Genomic DNA, 22734 nt, shown 5'->3' on the forward strand with positions numbered 1-22734 from the left:
GCAGGGACACCGTAAACGTTCAATGAACAGTGGGCAAAGAGCAACGAGGTCTGGTCAGGGGAGCAGATTTGGGTGACCGCATATCGATTAGCGCGGCAATCGGAACGCTATAAAAATTCGACCATCGCCGTGCCAGAGGGCAAGCGTGTTTATTATGTATCCGCAAACAGGATAGTAGGGCAGTTGGTCGAATAAGGAAGAAAGGGTAGGACGAGGCCCAGCACGGTCCGAGCAGGGGTCCAGGAATAGGATTTAATCTGCTTTGGCTTGAATTTCAAAATACGCGATGGCTAATGCATATTGCCTTTGGCTCAGCTCCAAGTTTCCTATGCAGTCGAACCCTCAGCAGCACCGGTGCTCCCCTCGTCTGTTCATCCCTCTGCCCTACTGCGCGCCACCAAACGGTCCACGCCATCCCCGTCGCGAATGTAAACTCATTTTGTCATGCATTAAGCGGCGTATCCTTCTAACTGCCGCGGCTCCTTCGCTCCCGCGGCACCCTGCCGCTCTCTCAAATGATATTTATGCCATATTAATCGGATATTTTCTCCTTTATATGCGCCTGCACACAGGCGACCCCCGAGGAAGAGTGTCTGTGACGGTGACCTAGTATCGAGTCACTGACTCACATCACCAACCGTTCCTCCCGGAAGTCGGTCGTGCGAAATGAAATCCCGTCCCACTATGGATGCACGCTTGTTCACGCTTGCTTCCGGAGATCGTGCTATTTCGATGAGATTTCGGCACTTGTCAGATGAGCGACGAAAAGCTTCAGTCGGGACCTGATTGCAGATTCAAGGAATATGGTGGACATCGTCGATTTTTTACTGTTTTACATAAAATGTTAGGAGAATGATGTAAGAAGTTAGTGGGATACTGGTCTTCACTAGTGTGCTATTAACAGGGAGAGACTCAAGTAAAACAAAATAGATTTTCGGCAATTTTTTCATATGTAACATAAAATCTTCGTGAAACTTTTCGTCACTCATCATATATATGTACATTTTTTACTTTTACGTATATTTATTACTTTTTGAGAGGTAACATATGTTATTCTTCGTAGACCTTCTTGGAGAAAGACACTATTAGAAGATAATGACAGCATCACTGTAATGCTCTAAATCAACAAATTAGAATGATACGTCAAGGTGTATATTTCGATTCGAATGCCTATGGTTAATTGCAGGAAATGGGCAGAAATTCGACCAGAAGCGATTGAATTGTCGCATCGAAATAGCCGAAACAAGCTTAATGGGTTTAGGGCTGTTTGTTCCGACCGGAAAATGAGCGGGAACTGTCCTATCGGTGGGCATTTTCAACCGGAAAATGCTACTGATTGCGTTTTTGCACTCCATGCATTTGGGACGTGCATCGCGGAAGTATCGTCTTAATCGGTTATGACTATTTCCTGAATTGCATGTCACACTCTTTTAAGGAATTCAATTTTCCATTACATTGTATTTTACTATCTACCCTAGATTGCATTGCTTTAAATAAATTCAATTTCTGCGCCCATTTATTGTGAAATTTCTCACAAATCAGGAAAATGATTAGTCATGCGCATAAGGCAAGTTATTTACTACGATATAAATGAATCGAAACACGAGTTACTCGTGACCTATTAATACAGTGTTAATATTCAACTGATACGAAAAATCTTCAAACAAATCTCTGTCACTTGCAGCTGCAGCCAGTGAAACGAAAGGTTCCTCGAGCTTGTTTTGAGTTCAAAGCATCAGATAGTGAATCGATTTGTCGAAGGAACGGAAAGCATGGCCGAAAGCGGTTGGAAAAGGGACAGCATGCGCGAAACAATCCATTGGAGAGATATGCCCCAGGTGAAATCGGCTTATTGTTAGTCAATCAATCATTTGTTGATACTGTTAATTGGTGACCTGCGCAGTCGGATTAAACGAGTTTTGCTCTACTTTCGTCCTATCAACGCGAGTTCGACACTTGACGATGCTGACTTTGTAACGAAAGCGCAGTGCGAGACTCGTTAATTGGGCCACCTGCAACGCTGGTAAACATGACCAGAGAGAAGGAATTGATGAAGCGGTCGATTTATTGACTTAAAGACTCGGTCACTGAGCAATATTTCGAAAAATACTCTTCACGTTGGTATGAGTGTTAGCTGGTCAGTGAATTCAATTGTCTATGGCAAGTGAAATAACGATATTGCTTGGTATTCTTCTCCCTGTTTAATTAGAAAGAAAGAAATATTTCTGTGTATAACAGAATCGAATTTTCAGGAGTCTTCTATAGCAAGAATGCTCAAGTACCTTCGAGGCAAACGCGAGCGCCCGAAAATGCCCGCGAGTCCTCGGGAATTCGTTTGACTGTCTTCGAGAGTGGAGCAGTTGTTTAAATAGCGGAAGCTGTGCGCTTGTATGTGCAAGACCTTCTCACTTGGTACTAACTATTCTGGAAGGTGTTATTTCTTCTGTCACAATAATTGACAATGTCTTCGATTTTGCAGGGATTTTTAATGATTACGAACTTGTTAGTTACATAAGTGAAAATTATATTCACTTTTTTATTTGCTTTTATGAAGTATTTTTAAGAGTGACGAACTCAAAACGTGTGTTATTATCTCTTTTCTTTTAATTATGTTTTTTAACAGTAGAGTTCTGAAGTTCTGAAAGACATGTGATTAATGTTAATTTCAATAATGTAAACCTGATCTGCAATAAACAGTCGTGACTGCAATATCATATAATCACTGAAATTAATTACGTCGAGATGGTCGTTAGTGTAAAGATTTCCTGTGAACTTTCATTAATAATGTACGAAATAGATTTACTAGCCGCGATTTGTCTAGCGAAATTACCAACGTAGCAAATTTTAGGATCGTGAATAGTATGTATGTAATGTAGGTACATAGGTACCATACGTTCGCACGTGCTGTACAAACGAACATAATTTCAACCTACATAAACTATTACTATTGAATTCGAGCAAAATACAGCTGAAAATTTGTCACATCACTGTAACTGAGAGACGAAAATTCAATTCTCGCTTCTGTTATAAATTATCGAGTAGCTTAAGCGAAAATATCGATGCAAAGAATAAAATTATGTACATTTTGTAGTACTCGCTTATTTTGCAAATCTCTTCTACTTTTACAAATCAATCTACAGAACATGTTAGAGAGTGTAACTGAAATGAAAAACTAGTCATTCTTATACGCAGAACTTTTTTTCACAAATTTATTTACATATCAGATAGATGATTAGAGACTCTGGGGAAGTACTTAATTTTACAAGTTCATGAGTAATTAGACATTATTTAAAAAATCAACTTGGTTCTAAGAATGGTTTACAACTCCAATCAAGAAAAATACCAAAAATAATGAAATTGCATTTCAATCTTTGTTATCGAATTATTAATAGCTAAAGATATACTCAAAGGAGTCTGAAGTGTGTCTGACTTGAGAACTTATTCTACTTCCAACATCTCTTAGCCAAATCAGGCGCAGCGTTGACAGTAGCATAAAACCATAAAATGTGCCTACATATATCAAACAATACGACAACGTCCTTCAGTGGTTTTTAATTTACTAAAATTACTGAAGTTGGATTACCTTCAGTTATAGTAAACTATAATTATGTTTAAAAGTCCTAATACAAATTTACCTACAAATTTATTTGCTCAACTTTATGACAGAAAGATTTCTATATTTTCTTTCTTTGAAAAGTTTTCAAACGAGAAAGAAGGCTGCCGAATCCGCTGTAACAAAATGATTGAAGCAGTATATTTATAAAGCGACGATAAGTAAATTAAGCGATGCACGTGTGTCACGTACGTGTATCAAGGGTTTATGCAGCGCACACTTCAACGAAACGAGGATCCACTGCAAATCGCGTCACCGTTTCGGAAAATATATCGTTTTTTCCCCATGTCGACGTGCATCCTGTTTCCGCGGGAATTAGTTTATGCCACGAGGGAAATAACGGGAGGAGATTCGCCTCGTAGCCCTAATGGCACACTGCCGTAAATGGAGACTCGTATGCGTTCAATATTAAGTACATGGTTTATTTTACGCTTTGACGACCACAGCTATACTATATTTGTTACTTTAGTTTTGCAATTAGAATGTCGTTAATTATTCCTAGTCTGTGAATTTTTATGCACTCAGAGAAGGCTGAAATGTGTACAAAATTACAGAATACATATAATATTCGAAAATATAAAATATGGAAGATGAAGTAAATTTTTATCTAGCATTGCATTGCTTCAGCTGTATTTAGAAAAATATCAAATTGTATAAAAAACCGTAGTCTAATTATTGCGCGTATGTATTTCAGTGCCAGATAGTTTATATTTCAGCTAATTTTTAAATACTCTTCTCGACAGTAATTGCGATCCAAATTTACGCTTTCATGAATACAAATAAAAAAATTGTACCTTAAACAGAAATTTCTTCTACTCTCTAAATATATTACTTCATACAAAAACTACACCATAAAAGCTAAAATACCTCAGATTCATCTATCTCTCTTTTTCACAAGCTATAGAAATGTGATTTCCCAAATAGTATTCTTCATTTTCGCATTAAGTGTGCTCGTTTTGCATGATAACAAAATTAAGACAGATCCTACCTGAGAATTATCCATTTCATTAGAATGCATAGAGTAACGTATGAAGCACAAGAAATTATATACCCCGATCCTGTTAGCAACCGCTCCCAAACGAGAGTTGGCAGACGCAGATAGCGAAGCGATAGAGAGCAAGGGGAAAAACCAGCGAAGAGGCGAGCAACAACACGTGGTGAATTGCGCAAATCCTCGTCGCAATTCCGTTCCAAAATTCTTGCTGGTCCTGTCCCTTCCGCTCTTTTCAACGCGTCTTAAACTAAACTTTTAATTCGGCGAATACGACGTCGGGTCGGAGCCGATACATTACCTACTTAAAAACAATAGGGGCCGCAAGCGTTTTCCGACAATGTATTTCCGCGCTGGTAGGGGAGATACTTTTCCTGGTTCCCTTTAAATAGTGGCGGTGGCTTTGTTTTTAATGCGACTGACCCACTTGGCCCGCCGTCCCATTTCTGCCCTGCATACCAGCCACCAGTAACTTTTGATAGTTCAGGATCTGGATCGTTCTTAACGAATCGACTGCCTCGGCAAAGTACGTTTTTTGGGCGAGATTAAACGCTAGGCAACGTTTAAAACGGAATGAACCGCGATAGAATCAAGGAAAACTGTCCTCTTTTGAATGTTTCTTTTTTGAGACCCTTAAAATGCTGCCTGAACTACTGGAATTAATTGTGAAATCTTTATTGTGTGGAATATTGTATGGTTTGTCAGATTGTGTAGTTTGATGCATTTATTTTATCTTATGAAAGACAGGATGTATCAGTAAATTGTTTCTCTCGAAACTTTAATTCTGGCACTCTCAGACTTTTGTATTTTCACTCTGCAATTAAGAGATACCTAAATCAGTTGATAATCATCAAAGATCCAAGTTCTTTACTGATCAGCTTCATATCAAACTCATAACTGAAGTTCTATCGGTACGTAACTACTTTTATTAATAACTGCTATGTTAAATTTATTCTTATAATCTTTTCGATGAAGCTCCAAAAACTCTTTAAAAAACAGCTTAATAACAGAAACAACAGTGCGTGCGGTACAATTTTCATAGCTCTAGCGCCCTAGTCTTCAATCCCATTATAATTTTAGATTGCAGTCAGCTTATCCATTCGAAGGAAATTTCGTTGAAGGTAATTATAGTGAGCCACTGATGATCCACTGGGCACTCAACGTGTGCATATTTCATTTCGCCCAATTCCACCTGCCTCCATCGTTTACAGTCACCGATGCAATATATCTTATCACGGGTGAATTGCTGGCTGGCAGGTAACAACATAATAAACGAGAACGTCCAGTTCTTTGTTTGACGGAGGCGTTGAAAAGTGGAGCACGCGCGAAACACGGCGTGACGAGGCGACAAAGCGGCTAATTGATCGATCTTCAACGCGATTCAGGCGTGCACCGTCTTTGCTGGGGACCCGACGACCCGCTACGTGTACGCGGAGATTAATATTGGTTCCTGCGTTTGAGGCCAATTGTACGAAGGGAACGTCGGTCAGCGTCCATTCACTTTGAACGTATGGCCAAGCACCGCGGGCCAAGGGGAACGTATGCTGAACCCCTGTAAAATTAATTACTTCGCGAAGTACAATTGGCATGAGGAACGCTCCATTAATTTCTGTTTCCGAACTAAGTCCGTATTATTCTGTATTTTGAGGAAAATGTAATGCCAGTTGAAGCACAGTCTAAAACCAGCCATTGTTCTCCTGTGTTTGAGTCTCCGAGCTTTAAGGTGACCCTGGGGTGACGGTAAGGATTTCATTTTAATTTCATCTGTTAGCTTAGACTTTGAGCGAAGAATTTACACTGTAACTCTTATTAGGGGCACGTCATTTAGTAACTAATGCGTTATGTAAAGTTGAGAGAGCAAGTCGAGGCACCGAATGTGAGCGAAATATTCATGTGTTGAAGCGAATTACATTTTAGAAATTAGTATTGAAAATGTAAGTTTTAAATACAAGTAAAGTAGATGTAATAGCTTTTTAAATGGAAAATGGGAAACAGTGATATTACAGGGTAACTGTTTAAGAAAATTAAAGGAGCTTAGGTAACTCTAGCCTGTCACAAACATTCTTCCTTTCTTTATAAAACGAGGTATTCATAGCTTTATATGATTCCCAGCAGATCTTTTTCGCCACGAAATTGGAGTACCAGAATTGCTAGACTCCTCTTATCGAATTCTCTTAAATTCACTTTTTGGAGGAAGAGTAGAATCAGCGGGGACATACAATGGCAGTATATACCCTGAGGGAGGAGCAGTATTTTGCTGACTACATTGTGAAGTCCAAGAACATAGATTCAAAATGACATTGTTCGATTTATAGACCATATCAGTTTTCAGACCGGATGAGATGCTTTGCCCTTCAATTTCCATGAACTTTCCCGTTGTTATAGAAAACTTCCCAACCGAGTCCATCTGATTTGCATTTCAATCGCGCGTGGAAAAATGCATTAAAACTAATTCGTCGTAAAATAAGCTTTTACCAAACTTTCAGTTCATTGGTCAAAGGTCAAAACGATATCCTTCTTAGCATTCTAGGTGTATAAATTGACAAATAGCATATTTTCCTTTCAATCATGAAGTTTAGCGCTGCAAAACATTCCAGAAAAATTTGGGTACTATCTTCTTGGTAGCATTGTAATAATAGAAACATTTAAGCTTTTTTGGGGAAAAATTAAGAAAAATTGTTGTGCTTCTAAACATAGTTACTCTGTCAAATTCAATTTTTCGTTTCACTGTTAATTCAGAAATGAGTAGAATATTATTAATCGAAACATGTCTAGAATATGACTTTAACATGACAAATTTACATTGGAATACTTATTGATTAACAATATTTCAAAATTCTCTATTCAAACAGGAAGACATGACTGATAAATATCCACAAGATAAGATTAATTCATGGTATTTCTAATGCTAAATCTTGTTTTATAGAATAATTGCTCTGAAAATGCGAAACATTTGTAGAACGTTGAAGAATAATCGAAATAAGACTACCCATTAAAAATCTTATTATTAAGCTGTATATCTTTCTTTCCGGTAATTTACAAAATTCATGATTTCATGTAGCAGTGATGAAATTTAAATTGCATAGCAAAATGTTTATTGTAACAAACTGATGCCTCCTTTTTATTACACCAGGTGTCTGATGTCCATAGAGTTTTAAAGGTGTGCAAATTTCACCAAGGAAACTTTAATGCAGAAGCATTGCTGATGCATGAGCGTACTAAAAATGAAGCAAATTGTTCTATGAATATTGAACAGATGAAGGTACCGTTAAATTACCTGTTATACATGAGAACGTCAGGTTTCCAAAGTCTGTGTGGCGGGATCCTCAGGTCCCTAACATCTCCGTATTCCGAGGTGTTCCATCTCATGTTTACGTCATTCCACTCCTGTAATTAAACAAGGATGTCATTAAAATATTTTTTAAAACTCTTTCCCATCATATTTCTAAAGCATGCTTTCTAATTTACTAATCCTTACTTTACTCATTACTCCCTAAATTTAAATATTTTATGAAATTTTCTTAACGACCCTCTCCTGGTCTTAATAACTCTAAATTTATCTGACAAGTGCCACTCTCAACCCTCTTCTAATAAGAACCCTCAAAAATTTGATAAACACTTGCAAATGAAGTATCCAAGTTATCATTCTGTATAACAAAATCCGAATAATGGAGAACATTTTCACTTAAAAGCATCTCCCTTGATTTAAAAATATGCTAATTCGCTTCTACTAACAAAAGATGTTAAATAAAAAACGTGAAGAGAATACGAAATGTACTATGTACGTACGTATTCTTCTTTGAAAATTCAACAAGGATTTAATGAGAGTGTAGTTAGAAATTATTTTCCAAATTGCCCTGACTCACGCTTGGATCACAGAATTATGGAAATGTTAGTGACAAAAGAGATAAGAACAAATTTATTGTATCAGAAACGTTCTAATTTACGTTTTCTTTAGAAAGTTTGCGTAGCATGTAAAAATTGCAAAACGAAAGGCTAACCACTCTAAAAACGAGAAAAAAGTAGAAAAGTGACCTAAACGACGAAGTCAACCCTCACTGTCGCCAACTTCGCGCCGTCATGAGTATGTTAAATAACCGTCCTGCTTGTACCCACGTGCAGACAATGAGCTGTCGATTGCAGAGTGCTAATACCTCCTGCAGGAGTTTTCGTGGAAATTTTCTAGACGTTCTTCCAGAGTTTGCACAACTTTGTAGAAAATAGGGAGCGATCTGAAGTGTCGGGAAGTTTCGATAGGAAGACTCTTCACTTTCGTATTTCGACCTTTCCTTGGCAAAGACAAGAAACGTTGTGGACAGAACGCCGATAAACTAAGAAAACGTTTTTACGTGTCCTACATCAACGACGAGAGGGTAAAAGTTCTTCTGAGTAAAAAGGTTAATTCTTCAATAGATCCACGACTTCTGATTACGATATTCCAAAGAATATTTATAAATAAAAGTTTTGCATTGAAAAGAAGCATTATTTTATCGGAAACATTTATTTATTAAACTCAGAAGATAATTAAAATTATACTGTGTAGATATATTACAAAATGTATTGTAAATTCATTGAAAACATTTGTTGGACGTAATAATGGGACAACGTAACATAAAGAACTGAATTAACAATATATATTTTCAAACTTATTGATAAATCATTTAAGCAATACTACGAATAAATAATTAGCAAAACATTGCAAAGAAATTAAGAATATTTTGCTTCAATATGTCCTGTGAACAAATTGTCGTTTTCAGAAATTAATGAAACGAACAAATTCGTGGTTCAGGAATACGTAATGGCTTAGTCCTCCTTTCTTTGGAAACTGTCCTCCAATTTTAATAGCTTCCCAAATTTTACACCAAATATTTTTTTATCTCTTGAAATGTATACCCAATATTGGGACAAGTGCCATTTATAAAAAGTACACGCCGAATATATTCGACTACTCCACAAAACTGCAAAATTTAATAAAAATCGAAAACTATCACTTCCAGTACTTGTAAACAAGTACTTTATGTCATATAGATAACACTCGTCTACTCTCAAATATTTTTCAAAATTATTCCACACACCCCATTGTTTCACATATCTTTTACTTTCATTTGTTCGTCACTATAAATCCTTACCTCAGATCCTAACTAACCCAAGTCCACTTGTTTCAAAATTTAGCTCTCTACATCTTATTGCTTTATCTTCATTTTCTTAGAATAATAGGAATGTAGTTAAGTCACGTTATAAGTGAGAGAAATTTAATGCTATAAACTACTTCAAATACTATCTTACGTAATGGGTAATCTCATTTATTTTTCAGCTCTCCTGAAAAACAGAAGAGGGCTTGGGTTACGTTGACTCTCAGGTACAGAAACATTTCAAGAAAGGCAGATAACCGTGAGAAACTATAACGAATACGAATTTTCATGTATCGATAACAATCAACGACACCGAACATTCTCGTCGGATGCTCATCTGCAGAAGTGGCTCGATTCGTGTTGGTCATTAGATTCACTCCCATTAGTCACCGACTCCCGATTGATTAGCTGCTGATGGAGTAGTCCAACGGATAATTAATAATAGCCACTGTGCTTGATGGTTTACGTGGCACGCATAGGCCGTTTATTATATATCCATTTGCACGCAGGCATGTGGAAAGCTGACATACAAAATCGCCGTTCCCTTGATTAGGAGATTATACATACAGTTCACGCCGAATGAACGCGATGCGAAAGTCAACGACACGCTCAAACGAATCCTTTGGGCTTAATTTTGGGTCTCGTGTCGCATTTCGAGTGGAATACTGCACAAAAGGTAAATGCTGAAGGATGATCTTGGTTTGCTTAAAACTAAACGTCTTTCCAGATTCCACAGAAGAATAACACATTTCTTATACTAAATCTTTTAAAAAACTATAGTGTTCCATTCCTTTAATTTGAAAGGATATTGTTTCATGAAAATGATGGTACTAATAATATTTTAGGAAAATGATACTAATTGCTAAAGAAAAAAAAAAAGATAAATGGTTTTAAAATAAAGTTCAACTATATTATTAATTAAAATAAGTTACTATTAAAAATATTTTATGCTAAATTTTGTTAAAAAAGAAGCACCTTGTAGATGCTGTTGTAAATAATATTATAGAAATATTAATAAAGTATAATAGTACTGTTGGCAACACAAACAGACATAAATATATTACCTATATATCAATATAATTGATATTTATTTTGCGCGTCTCGTCGCTGACTCGTGTACGCATAGTAATTCATAAAATAGAATTAAAATATTCATAAATTTATTTAAAAAACATGCTGATCTAAAGTGACTAAAGGAAACCGACTAAAAGGAATTAAGCTTGAAATATCTGCGAACAAGATGTTTTGTCAGTTTTAGTAGATAAAAGTTTTCATCCTACGCTAATCCTAAGAACACCGTTTTAAGAGACAATATTGCTTTCTCCTGTTAGAATGGATCCTTCACTTACGGTATACATTCCAAAGGATGGATGTCCTTATCCACGAGAAAACTGAGAAGCTTTCATTCCTTTGGAAAGGAGACAAATGCTTGCAATCTTGTCGCATGCTCGACGTACAACGAAAACGAATTTTCTGGGAGCGGTGGGATGCAAAAGCAGTTGAATAAAAGGCAAAAGTCAGGAAACAAAAACTCAAGAGAATTTCACCGAACTGTTTCTCGATCCTCTGGCGCTAAACAAAAAATTCTACGTATTTTCGGCAAACGTCGCGTTGTCCAAATATTCCTATAAATCTGAACCTGATCAGTTCAGACTAAAATTTTCCTGGATTCAACTTTCACCCTCGTATGTGAACTTTTTTCAAAAAGACCACTAATGACTAAAAGTTTTGAATCGCCTGCTAACTCTCATTAAAATTATAACTGTGATATTGTACGTCAAAATGCTTCTAACTTGAAAAACAAAATTAATATTTTCATCCTCTATTTCAATATGAACAGTATAAATGAATATAATTATTAACTTATTGTTATTACGTATATATTTCTTAAATTGTATAGACATTTAACACTATTATACATATACTCCTTGAATTCTATAAATATTTAACAACGTAGTCCTCGTTCTATTTAACTAAGAATTTAATCCTGAACATTTCACTGTGCAAAAAGACTCATATAAACGAAAACTGACATTTTGAAGAATTCTACCGTAGTTCATGCATCGTAAATCGAGCATTATCTTCATTCTTGAAAACTTATGAAGTGTGAAGAAACTCAGGCTCTCCTACACCCAGCTCCTCGCGAAGCCCTGTGCCGCGCAGCCCCACATTTCACCGCCACCAACTCGTTGTTAATTCCATATATAAATTCAGAGTAGCGATAAGAAAGGGCAGGCCAGACTCGAACAGTGCACGTGCCGCCAATTAGGCAATATAAATGCGCGAATGCACGCGAGGATCTCACGGTTAATGATTTCCATGTCCAATTTCGCCAAGGATATCTCTGAACTTCGCTCCAATTATCTCTCGCCCGGAAGAATGCCCTGGCCCTCGCCCATATTCATAAACATAGAACTCAGGTTTTAACCAGCGAACGCCTTCCGCCACTGGACACCGCTTAGGGCGGTTGCTTTCGTTTCAGAGTCGATCGTCGTCCTAGAGAATTAATTAAAACGTTTGACCGAGTTCAGGGCGAGCAGAAAGGAAAGTTAATCGAGGGCCCCCGTAGGATTTCATTCGCCGCGGAGTTTAATGGAACCAGGGAAGCCCCGAAGGACCTTAGACGTCGTCGCCTTGTAGAACTCGTAAATTCCACTCTTCGGATTTCTCGATTTTTTTGCCCCGCCCGTTCCGAGGCATTCCTCTGTCGACGTCACGGGAATCTCGCGGTATTTAACGGCACATCCTCGTTTAATTCGCCAAACGGGGAATCTTGGTAATCTCGATCGCCCTTGGATACGGTCGCGACATGTCTCGTACGTTGTTTTATCGCAAGCAATTACGAGCAACGGCTTCGTCGGGAAGCTTGTGGGAGGACGTTGAAACGGCATACCGACTCGTTTTTCGCTGAACTTTTATCTTCGGAATCGGTTGCATTGTGGGTCAAGAGGATCGTACGAAAGAAAAACGAATCCTAGGCAACGAGCACTTCCAAGTTTTATTGTTCTGTTGTTTATTTGTTTATTTGTCGACGGCTGAATTAATCCTTTAGTATACTTAAGGATGTACAGAGTGGGGCATTTAAATGGGAACGCATGAATATATTCGTTATTTATAGCTAAATGAAAGAACTCTTTAGGACAAATTTGCACTGTTTCGAAAGACACGTGTAAGGGTAGCATTACTAGCTTTCCAAAGTCAGTTTTTAGGAGAATTTTAGATCATGAGTATTTCTTTTAAGTAGCGTCTTATAATATTTTTATAATATTTTTAAAAGAGTACTGTTTATCTTAAGAAAGCTGTAACACCAGAAGGTTTAAGGTACACATTACTGCAGCATGTGCCTCAATAATGTCACACAAGTTGTTTATACGTTACACGATACACTGCTCTGACTTAGACGTCAGTCTAAATTCGGTAACCTTCCCCTAAATAGGTTATAAGTAATCTTAATTATACAGAGTGTGACGAGGGTTTGATGATAAGAGTCAAAACATGATTTAAGCTTTCGTATCTAAGTTACTAATTGTAAAGAAAATGTGTCTGACTTGAGACATATTCCACTGACTTCGCTGTATCTGACATGGTTAGTGCAAGTCCCAAGTCAGACACAGCGGAGTCAGTAGAATAAACTCCAAGTCAGACACAGCCAAGTCTGTAGAACACGTCTCAAGTTAACCACAGCGAAATCAGTAAAATAAGTCGCAAGTCAGACATATTTCACATCTTCCCCATTGCCCCTCTTAATCTCATATATCATCAATAATTAATATTTTAAATCCAAAAACTTTCCACAATTCGTAATTTTTACCAAATCTACCTCAGTTCTTTCGACCATTTTGAAAGTACCACCGCCCTTTGATATTCCAGACTGCAATACTCGTTTCAAAAATCTCCTGACCCATCGATGATTCAGCAGGCTCCAAAGACAGCAGAATCTTGCCAATTGAAAAATTCACAGAACATTAGGTTCGCGTTTGCAATTGCACAGGACGTCGTTATCCCTGCGATTCCGTCGAACTCGGTTACTTAAAGTCGACGTTTGTAACGCCAATAAAACCTGAGGAACTCAACGAACTGTGGCTAACTGGCTGCGCAACATTTTCGCGTGATTTAACTCTTGGCTGATTAACAGTCCTTCCTGGGCCGCTTCCAAACTTATCGATCGGAGACGTCGAAACTCGCAAAGTCGACTTTGTGCATCGCGCAAGAGTTCAAGACGGGGGGGAGAGAGGGAAGCTGGCACATCTGTTTCAATCTGGGCACGCGATGGAAAGAGACGCCGAACGGCATCAACAAACACAATTCAGTGAACCGCAGATAGGAGAAGCGAATGCACTTAAAACGTCCGCGAGGTTTAAGATTCGAAAGTTGGGCACGGTACTCCCCCCCCTCCTGTACACACTTGCACACTGATTAGTCGGATTCACCGTTGGAATTGGGGCAGCAGTTTCAAACTATTCGAGAAGTTCATTTAAAGTGCTGCGGGCGAAATTCTTTCGCATCCTCTGGAGGCAACTTTTCGTATTAACCTTTCGAGATCACCTTTTACAAACGTTAACTACTTAATAATTAGCTCTCAGTCTTCAATTCCGCTGGGAAATACCACGAGAAAAGTCTGAATATTCTTTTTCCATAGTTGCCCCTGAGGCTTTCAATGATTCCTTTCCTGTTTACATATTTAACGTATCCAGGGAGTATTGACATAATTTACAGGGTTCCTCGGTGTCAAATAAAGATAAAATATCTTGAGAATTTCAGCGGAGTCTCTCCAGAAGACGAAACCGGATCGCTGGTTTCGCAACTAATTTTAAGTCTCCATTCTCTTCGCTGAAGGACGTAATTAGAGCGTTTCCCAAAGTTCGTCCAAACGTGAAGGGCAGGGAAGCAGGATGAGAGAGTAGAAGAGAGGAGAAAATGAGGGATTATGTAGGAACGCAAAGTTGGGATGTTTCATCGTTCTCTTCGTCTAGGATTGAATTTATTATATAAATATTAAGAAACATAGCGATTCCTGATCACTTTAATACATGTTTTTTGTTTGTGATAAGAGACTGATCGTATAGGACAGTTCTTTCCACGAATATATTATTACAGGGTGTTAAAAATGTAATCTTAAGACAGAACAACCCTTCTGACGACTAATTTTACTAGAACTGTATTGACTGACAGTCCATGGCTAGAGACAACTAATTTAAAAATGTCTCTCAAGGATTCTGCTGCTGAAAGCTAACTTAAGTTGATCTTACCAAGTTGATTTCTTTGAAAACTGAGTTTTATACACTATTTTACTGACTTTTCTTTATTTTATTCAAATAATAAGAACCTATTGTAAAAAATGAGTGACAGCATTCGTTTTTCTGTTTTCCTGAAAAATAACAAAAAATCACTCACATCAATTGCATCTCAGTTACCTACAGAATTGAGATCCAGTTAATCGAGGTCCTGCTGTATTTAATTTCCATAACCAGTAGTACGGAAAACTGTTAACTACTTCATTTAGCTGGTCTAAATTCGCGAATGTTTGCTCTGAAATTGAAATTTCATATTATATCAGTGTCGTGAAGCATATTCAACAGAACAGTAGGAGAAGCAGTTCATTCTAAAACTCATTTAATCCAGGGTGATTCGATTCAACGTTACATCACTAGACCGAGCATTTCGTGTAAACCCGCCTGGGGATTCTGAAAATGTTTGTCCCGGAAATATCTTCGGTTCCACAGCCGTGCCTTTATTTCCTCAGATGAGTGACCTAATTAGACCACGTCGCGAAGTTTGTCAGAAGGCGCACGAGACTGAATCGAGGATAACAACTAAAGCAAAGACAAAGATGAGGTGGGATATGACAGCCTTATGAAAGATCATTAGACATGGTAATTTATTTTCCAGGAAGATGCGCTACGAAGTAGATATATGTTGAGGAATTGTTACAGGACTGCCTGCTGTGTGACCTGAATTTATTGCTAATCTCGACATATTATTAATTTACTCATTTTATGCAAGAACGTTTCATGTTATTCACTTCGAAACAGCGAGAAGGCGTGCTGGCTTTTATTACTTTGCATTTTTGTAAGGAAATATGTCGGCTGATGTATAATTGATAGTTATTTAATTATGCATTGTCAGTAGAGCTAAAAATTTGCAAAGCTTAACTGCGCGAGTTCTCTTAAAGTAAATTTATTTTAAAGGGAGCGACCAGGGTACACAAACCTCTGAATGAAAGAGTTCATTGATCCCTAGAGAAAGCTTTGAAATTGTTGCGCTACTCTAAATTATTACTTGTGGGAAATGGAGAAGCTGGAATACGTTTAAATACTCACTCTATATAATTTACAGTCTCCACAGAATACTTACTTCCAAATACATTATAAGTTATAAATGAATAAAATTCAAATTTTGAAAACGTTCACATTTTCTGTTTACTTAAAAGGAAAAAAAATATTCCTCTCTCTTGTTATGAAATATAAATTTTTGAAATTTCAAAAACTCCAAGATGTAAGTTTAGTTTAATTCCTTTCGCAATTCAATTAGATAGTCACACGTTTATTCCTCTTCAAACTGGTAACTCGTTATAAATCTGTTTTAAAATCATTTTCAGCAAGATACTATTAAAATTACCAACTTATCCAAGTAAAAACGAGTTTTTTACAAGTTTTAAAACATACATAAAAAAGTAGAATCTTTCTTCAACTCCCTCCTTAATTCTTTTAAGACCTAACTAGTATTACATTCACGTACCACATTTTATTCCTGATAAATTGTAAGATTTGAAACAGATTGCAAATTAATGAATAAAGTTATTAGTAGAATAACATTTATCGTAATGTGCGCAATATACATAAATGTATAATCGTTCATGAAAATGATCGTTTAACCGTCGTTCCTTGATAAGCGGTATATATGTATACATATTTATTCCGTATCGATTTAATTATGCTTTACGAGCTGATGCGTGCATCAATTGATCGTTTACCAACGAGAGATCGTCGCTGCTTTGCTTAATTTCGTTCTCCCGGCTCGATCGAAATACATCGTAATTAAAGGATATCGAATCTCCATTTTAATGCACACAAGATGAGTACGAATCGGCCGCTTTTTTGTTTGTCGAAACTTAATTAAAGCGGCACCAGATGGAAAATCTCTCCATTGTTATCTCGAGCAGAACAAGCCGACGAGGATAAACAGCTGGTTCGATGAAATGGAAATAGGAAGAAGATAGAAAATGAAATCGAATTTGTGTATTATACATAGATAATCAAGAGCTTGATCATTTTTCAGACCCAGCTCAAGTACGAGAGACTTCAAGAGTCTACTCTTCAACACACGCAAATTCTGCGATTGCTTCAGTTCCTTTCTGTTTATTTAGTGTCTATAATATAGCGATATAGCACTAAATCTAATGTACTAAATTTAAGTATATTAACAGTCTTAAAGCATGAGGATTTATTTCCTAGTGGATCTATCAGTGAAACTGAGAATCTTAACAACTGTTGTCAACTCTGCCACGCAGTAAAGTCTCACGATGAAGGATTTCAAGTTTCAACAAATCGAAATACTCTCATCTGAAAATTCCTTGCCATAAAGAATCTCAGTAGCATGATCGCGTAAAGGGGCTAATTTCTGCCTGACTAAATTGCAAAATACTAAGATGGGTGGTCAACAGCAGGCGATAATTAGAAATAGCTTACTGTCAAGTAGCAGGGTGACGTGAATTCACGTCGAACGGGGTGAAATTTTGCACCTTCAGTTTACACTGGCTTTTGATCAAACCGCGAACTCGTGGCGTAACTCAATTCTCGTTGAGAGCTAGTTAATACACCCTCGATTGCTTGTGTGACCTGAATTTACCCTAAAGTGCCACCCAGTATAAGGAATATTTACCCGCTTCTATGCTGATGCCAAACCGTTTGAAGGAAACACGCTTCTCTGAATAAATATCAGCGATGTTGCTGTAGCTTTGAAAATCGGTTGGCTTAGGTGGAAGAAATTTGTTGCAAGATACTTCGTGAAGATTAGTCGTTAGAATAATTATTTCCAGAATTCTAATTAGAGCGTAGAAATATTTACTGATGTATGAAACACGTGTATAGTATATTTGCAGGTCACTAAATTTGTTCCTAGCAAATTTATTTGTTAGGAATATGAAAAAGATTTCTCCTATTTTACATAATCTTATTTTTTCGTTTCTATGTAACAAAATCAGATAAATGAGATGATTTATTTTTATAGATCACATTACGCTTTTACTTTTGATGAAAGAGGTAATAATGAGGCGCTTTTTAATTTGATGGTTTATCTAAACGTGACATCTGGGACGATATGGACACGAGTTTTAAATATGTACAGAGGTAAAAAAATGTCTGATGCATCACTGGAGGTATCAAAGTAACACTCTATAAGGTAGATGGGAGGTTTTGTATGTCGAGTTTGTAATAGACTACGAGAACCTTTGACTAAAAACCACCAGTAACAACCTACCTAACTCGATTTTCTTAAAAGCTTCTTAATGTGACCTCTATAAGAGCTCGCTGAGTTTTTTATTTGACGTTACTCTTTCTAGGAAGCGACAGGACACATCAACTAAATAATAAAAAAGGCTTACCCTAATACTATAATTAATATCCTGCTTTCTATATTTTTTTATCTTTGTCGTAATATCCTTTGGAAAATAACAGTTACATCAAATTTTGAATTATACAATATTACCAAAGTATTCTTATTTACAATTTTTAATACTATCGAGCAAATTATTGACTTTAAAATGTTGTGTTAGTCTCAATAACTAACATACCAATGATTGCGAATAGTGGTACGAAAAAAAATAGTTTATTTGGAAAAGTCACACTGTATGAAAGGTTAGTCATAAATTCAATCCTCTGTCCAGCAGCATATAGCTTCCCACTATCCACTAGCAGTGTTTGGAAAGATTGAAAAAACGCGGTAGAGATATTCAAAATTGAAGCTCTTAGCGTAGGAAAAGCGCAGGATTGCGTAACAAATTCAGAATATATGTATCTGGTTTCTAACCAATGCAATTTAACAACCACAACTTGAATAATCATAATAATAATAAACAAATAGTAAACAATTCTTCTGAAATATATTAAAGTGTAATATATTCTACTGATATTAAAGCTATTAATACTTTAAAAACAGTTGAATTAAATAGTTCAAAAATTCTGACTATAATTAAGAAAGCCTTGTACCTGACAGTACTATTATCTAAATAACTATATAAAGCAGGCAATTATGGATGAATCTTATCAAAAAATTATAAACAAACGAATCGTGAATCAGAAATCTCTCAAAGAACATGCTCAAACTGGAATTGAGATTAGGGGAGATTTAATCTTCCATTTAAAGTAGGATCTAAGGACGGAACTTTTTGGAACTTATCTACGATCTTCATTTACTGATAATCTTCTTAGCTATAGATTCTTTTAAATCAAGGGAATTACTTGTCCTACTGCAGAACTAGTGACTTTGATGTTCCCTATTTTAAAACTGATTAAGAATTTCATTTATATTATAAATTATAGTTAATTATAAAAAGAAGAATGTAACAAATATACGTGAATTGTATAGGTTGGATATGTAACTGGACATATGTGTTACGTAATTCAAAGTTTGCATAATGGATTAACTATTGAATTTTTCTCTTTATTTGATTTTTTATACTATAATGCGACGAATTTATGCACAGAATAATTCGATTTCATAATGATGGAAATACGCACAATGTCATGAAAATGAGAACTGTAGAGTCCAGAACTACCAGCCATTGATCTGAACTAATAACATGTAGAGACATTAAAGAGCCCTCAGTGGACTGCTACGAAACACCAGTCGACCCCAATTCATGGACTAGTAGATACATTAATGAACCTAATCGAACTACTACTAATGCGACTGACTTCACTTGTCCTATCAATGATGGCTACTACCCACAAAGAGATTTTCATTACGAGTGCGCCATAGCTGTATGTAATAGCTATATAGCAGGACAATAATATTTTATGAAACTAATTTTACGTTAGGGGGAATACAAGATGTTACATAACAGTAATTTAATTTATTAAAATTCAAAATGATATTTGCTATCCTCTAGAATTTATGAAATATAAAAAAAATTTAAGAGTTTTTGATTCTACTACATTGGCTAATTTAGTATACTGAATAATACATAAAAATAGTACTCTTAATCAATCGAATGAACATAAGCTAAAGAATGGAAATTTTGTTCTTCGAATTCCATATAATCCTTGTAAGAGTCATGTAACGAATGAACTTATGAAACGCACTGACCTGGAAAATATAATATTACACCCTCATATACGACTGGCAGTGTCCTTTTTTACCACTCGTTTAAATGATCCAGTAAAGGACGTGTTAAGATTACAACTCAGGATAATTGTGCTGAAATGCTTCTACAGCATCAAAAAAATATTGAATTTTGAAATTGTACAACTACATCCCTGGACTTTATGAACCCATAAAAATATGTAAATTTTTCATTAAAATAGTAAAAAATGTTGAACCACCCAGTGCTAAAGAAAGGTCATTTAACTTCTACCATTGGCTGAAATTGTAGAACAGTATACAATTTCGCAGTTTTAGTATTCCATAAAGCTGCGTATGTATTTTAGAGAACACATGTCACGTAACATTTATTCTGCGCAGAGTCATACGCTGAAAATTGACGATAAATTTCACATCTTGATTTCGATGTCTCTTTCTAGCGTAAAAACGTGTGTCTTAATAAATAAACATAATCCAGATTAAAGAAGGACGTTTTTCTGAATAAGGTAGAGGCTGTAGAGACACTTAAGCAGAATGGATATTACTATATGTTAAGGTACCTATTTATATAATTTGAGCATCAAAGGCTACCAGCAATAAGAACAATCAAAATTGAACCATTACTATGGAAAACGTCATAATCTGAAGAAATTAACAGAGAGCTTTACAGAGCGAGAGAGTTTAAAGCCACAGGGCTTTAAATAAACATATAGTTGTGAAATAAAACAACATACATCAGGTATGTTTGGAGATTTGTGGATTTTATAAGCCTGCATCATATAATTCTTGTGTGAGGCTCTATGATGGAAATCGTATCTTGGAAAAAATTTCACAAAGAATACAGCTATCTTCATTAACAGTGATAACGATCAGTGTGTCATTCAAGTCTCTGATAAAGCTACAATGCTTGGGAAGCATTGAACAATTTCTTTCACAAAGCCAGAGCTCACCCTCAAAAACCTCAACTGTGAGAATTTACATATTTCAGTTTTCACGATGTCAACGTTTGAAGTTTCCAACTTCAATTCATTGTTATAGACTTGCGAATCAATTTTCGTCATTAAGGGAAAAATACCTTCAATTGAACTTCTTCCGCTAAAAATACGAATCAATATCAATCAACATGGACACCCTGTATAACAACAAAAGAAGTCTGTTAATTCCATAAAGACGAGAAAAAATGAACTACTTCGTGCTCTACTGTATTCTCTGTTTCATCGAACCAACACGTGATAAGTGATCGAGCACTGTTGAGCGGTATTGCAGATTCACTCACTAATGCATTTCTAGTAACCACCCAGCTCTCGACCTATACCTCCACGACCCCGTCTTCTTCTTTGCAGGAGACAATTATTGATAGGACAGCACGAGTGGTAAAACTCCGTTCCTCGCCTCTGCCCGACCCCTCTTCAGCCTGTTCGTCTCTCTTAGGCGAACGCACAAAATTGGGGTGAGAAACGGAAATAGGGACGCGATGGGCGTCGACGGGAGGGGGGAAGCGAATCGCGACGGGGTAGAGAGAGCGAGCGCTGCCGCTGACTTCGCTCATAATACCATAGAGCCGTTAAAGCTCACAGACACGCGGGTACTCCGCCTACTCGAGCCAGTGCTCCACTCTTTTCTAGTGGAGAGCAAGAAGTTACACCCTGCCCGGAGAAGTTCGTTTCTGCAATCATGGACTTTCACATAACTACGTCCCGGGTACGACTGTGTTAAGCGACTGCACTTTAGACCGCCTCGGAACTACTTCGTTGATACCCTTGCCCCCGTTGCCCGATCGTAATGGTTCTGAATTCGGAATTTAGCCGAGTAGGCTGGGAGTCTCCGACGATTACTTTCGCCGAGGAAACATTTTTTTGTTTCGGCGGGGCTCGTTCGAGCGGGGATCCCCATCGCTTCCTGTTCGAGAGGAGGGCCGCTGCTTTGCTTGAAATATTCCCTGAAATGTTGCGTCGCAGAAATTGGGTTTGCGTCGACGTGGCTGCATCTTCCTCGGTCGTGGAAAATGTTGAGCAACGTTGCTGCAATTATTACGAATTTGCGAGGGAAAGCTGGTTTTTCAGTTGGACTATTTGGAACATGAATACAGCGATGTTCAGAGGGGCTGGCTCTTTTAAATGCTACACGCCATGCAGGAAGTCCCTTTCTTCGTAACTATGCACTTGACAATAAGGTATAATGAAGCTAATATGGGAACATTCCTAAAATAGCGATGCTTCGTGTATTTCCATGCGTCATGCAATATATCGTGTGTTACAGTTCAGTATGCGGGAAGAATGGCGATTGTGTTGAGAGTATTGATAGCTTGTTTGAATATTTTGGGAACAAATTTATAAGTTTAATAAGATTTCTGCAAAAGAAGTGTTGTATTTTAGTAATATATACGTCGAAACGAACCTATTGGTGCACTATACATTGTATTTCGTGAAACGTCGCTATTCTAGGAATATATCTTAATATGGGCTAACATGATTGTAATAGTGAAATGTACGAAGTTAACTTTATGCTGTGGAATGTTTTACAATTATGTGCATTTTGTGAGGCAATATTTAATAAGTAGTGGATTACTTTAGAAAAAGAGCTTTTAGCCAATTTGCAAGTAGACATGATTTTATGTGCAATAGATCTCTACAATGGATCTAATTCGTCTAATTTATCACTAGTAAGAGATCTGATTTATTAAGAACTGTATTCACTAG

The 22734-nt window shown here is 36.9% G+C and overlaps 1 protein-coding gene across 3 annotated transcripts in view; it reads right to left on the minus strand.

Annotated features, from left to right (window-relative positions):
- Nachra7 (nicotinic acetylcholine receptor alpha7 subunit) overlaps window positions 1-22734 on the minus strand; it is a 187470-nt gene that overhangs the window by 40168 nt on the left and 124568 nt on the right. For all 3 annotated transcript variants that reach the window (XR_013001910.1, XM_076378315.1, XM_076378314.1), the window contains exon 4: window positions 7882-7991. Coding sequence is in view for 2 of the 3 variants with exons in the window: in XM_076378315.1 (XP_076234430.1) it covers window positions 7882-7991 (110 nt within the window). In the remaining variant the exon portion in view is untranslated. The remainder of the gene's footprint in view (window positions 1-7881; window positions 7992-22734) is intronic.

Source organism: Calliopsis andreniformis, chromosome 5 (genome assembly GCF_051401765.1).
Source record: "Calliopsis andreniformis isolate RMS-2024a chromosome 5, iyCalAndr_principal, whole genome shotgun sequence".
Classification (NCBI taxonomy): Eukaryota; Metazoa; Arthropoda; class Insecta; order Hymenoptera; family Andrenidae; genus Calliopsis; species Calliopsis andreniformis.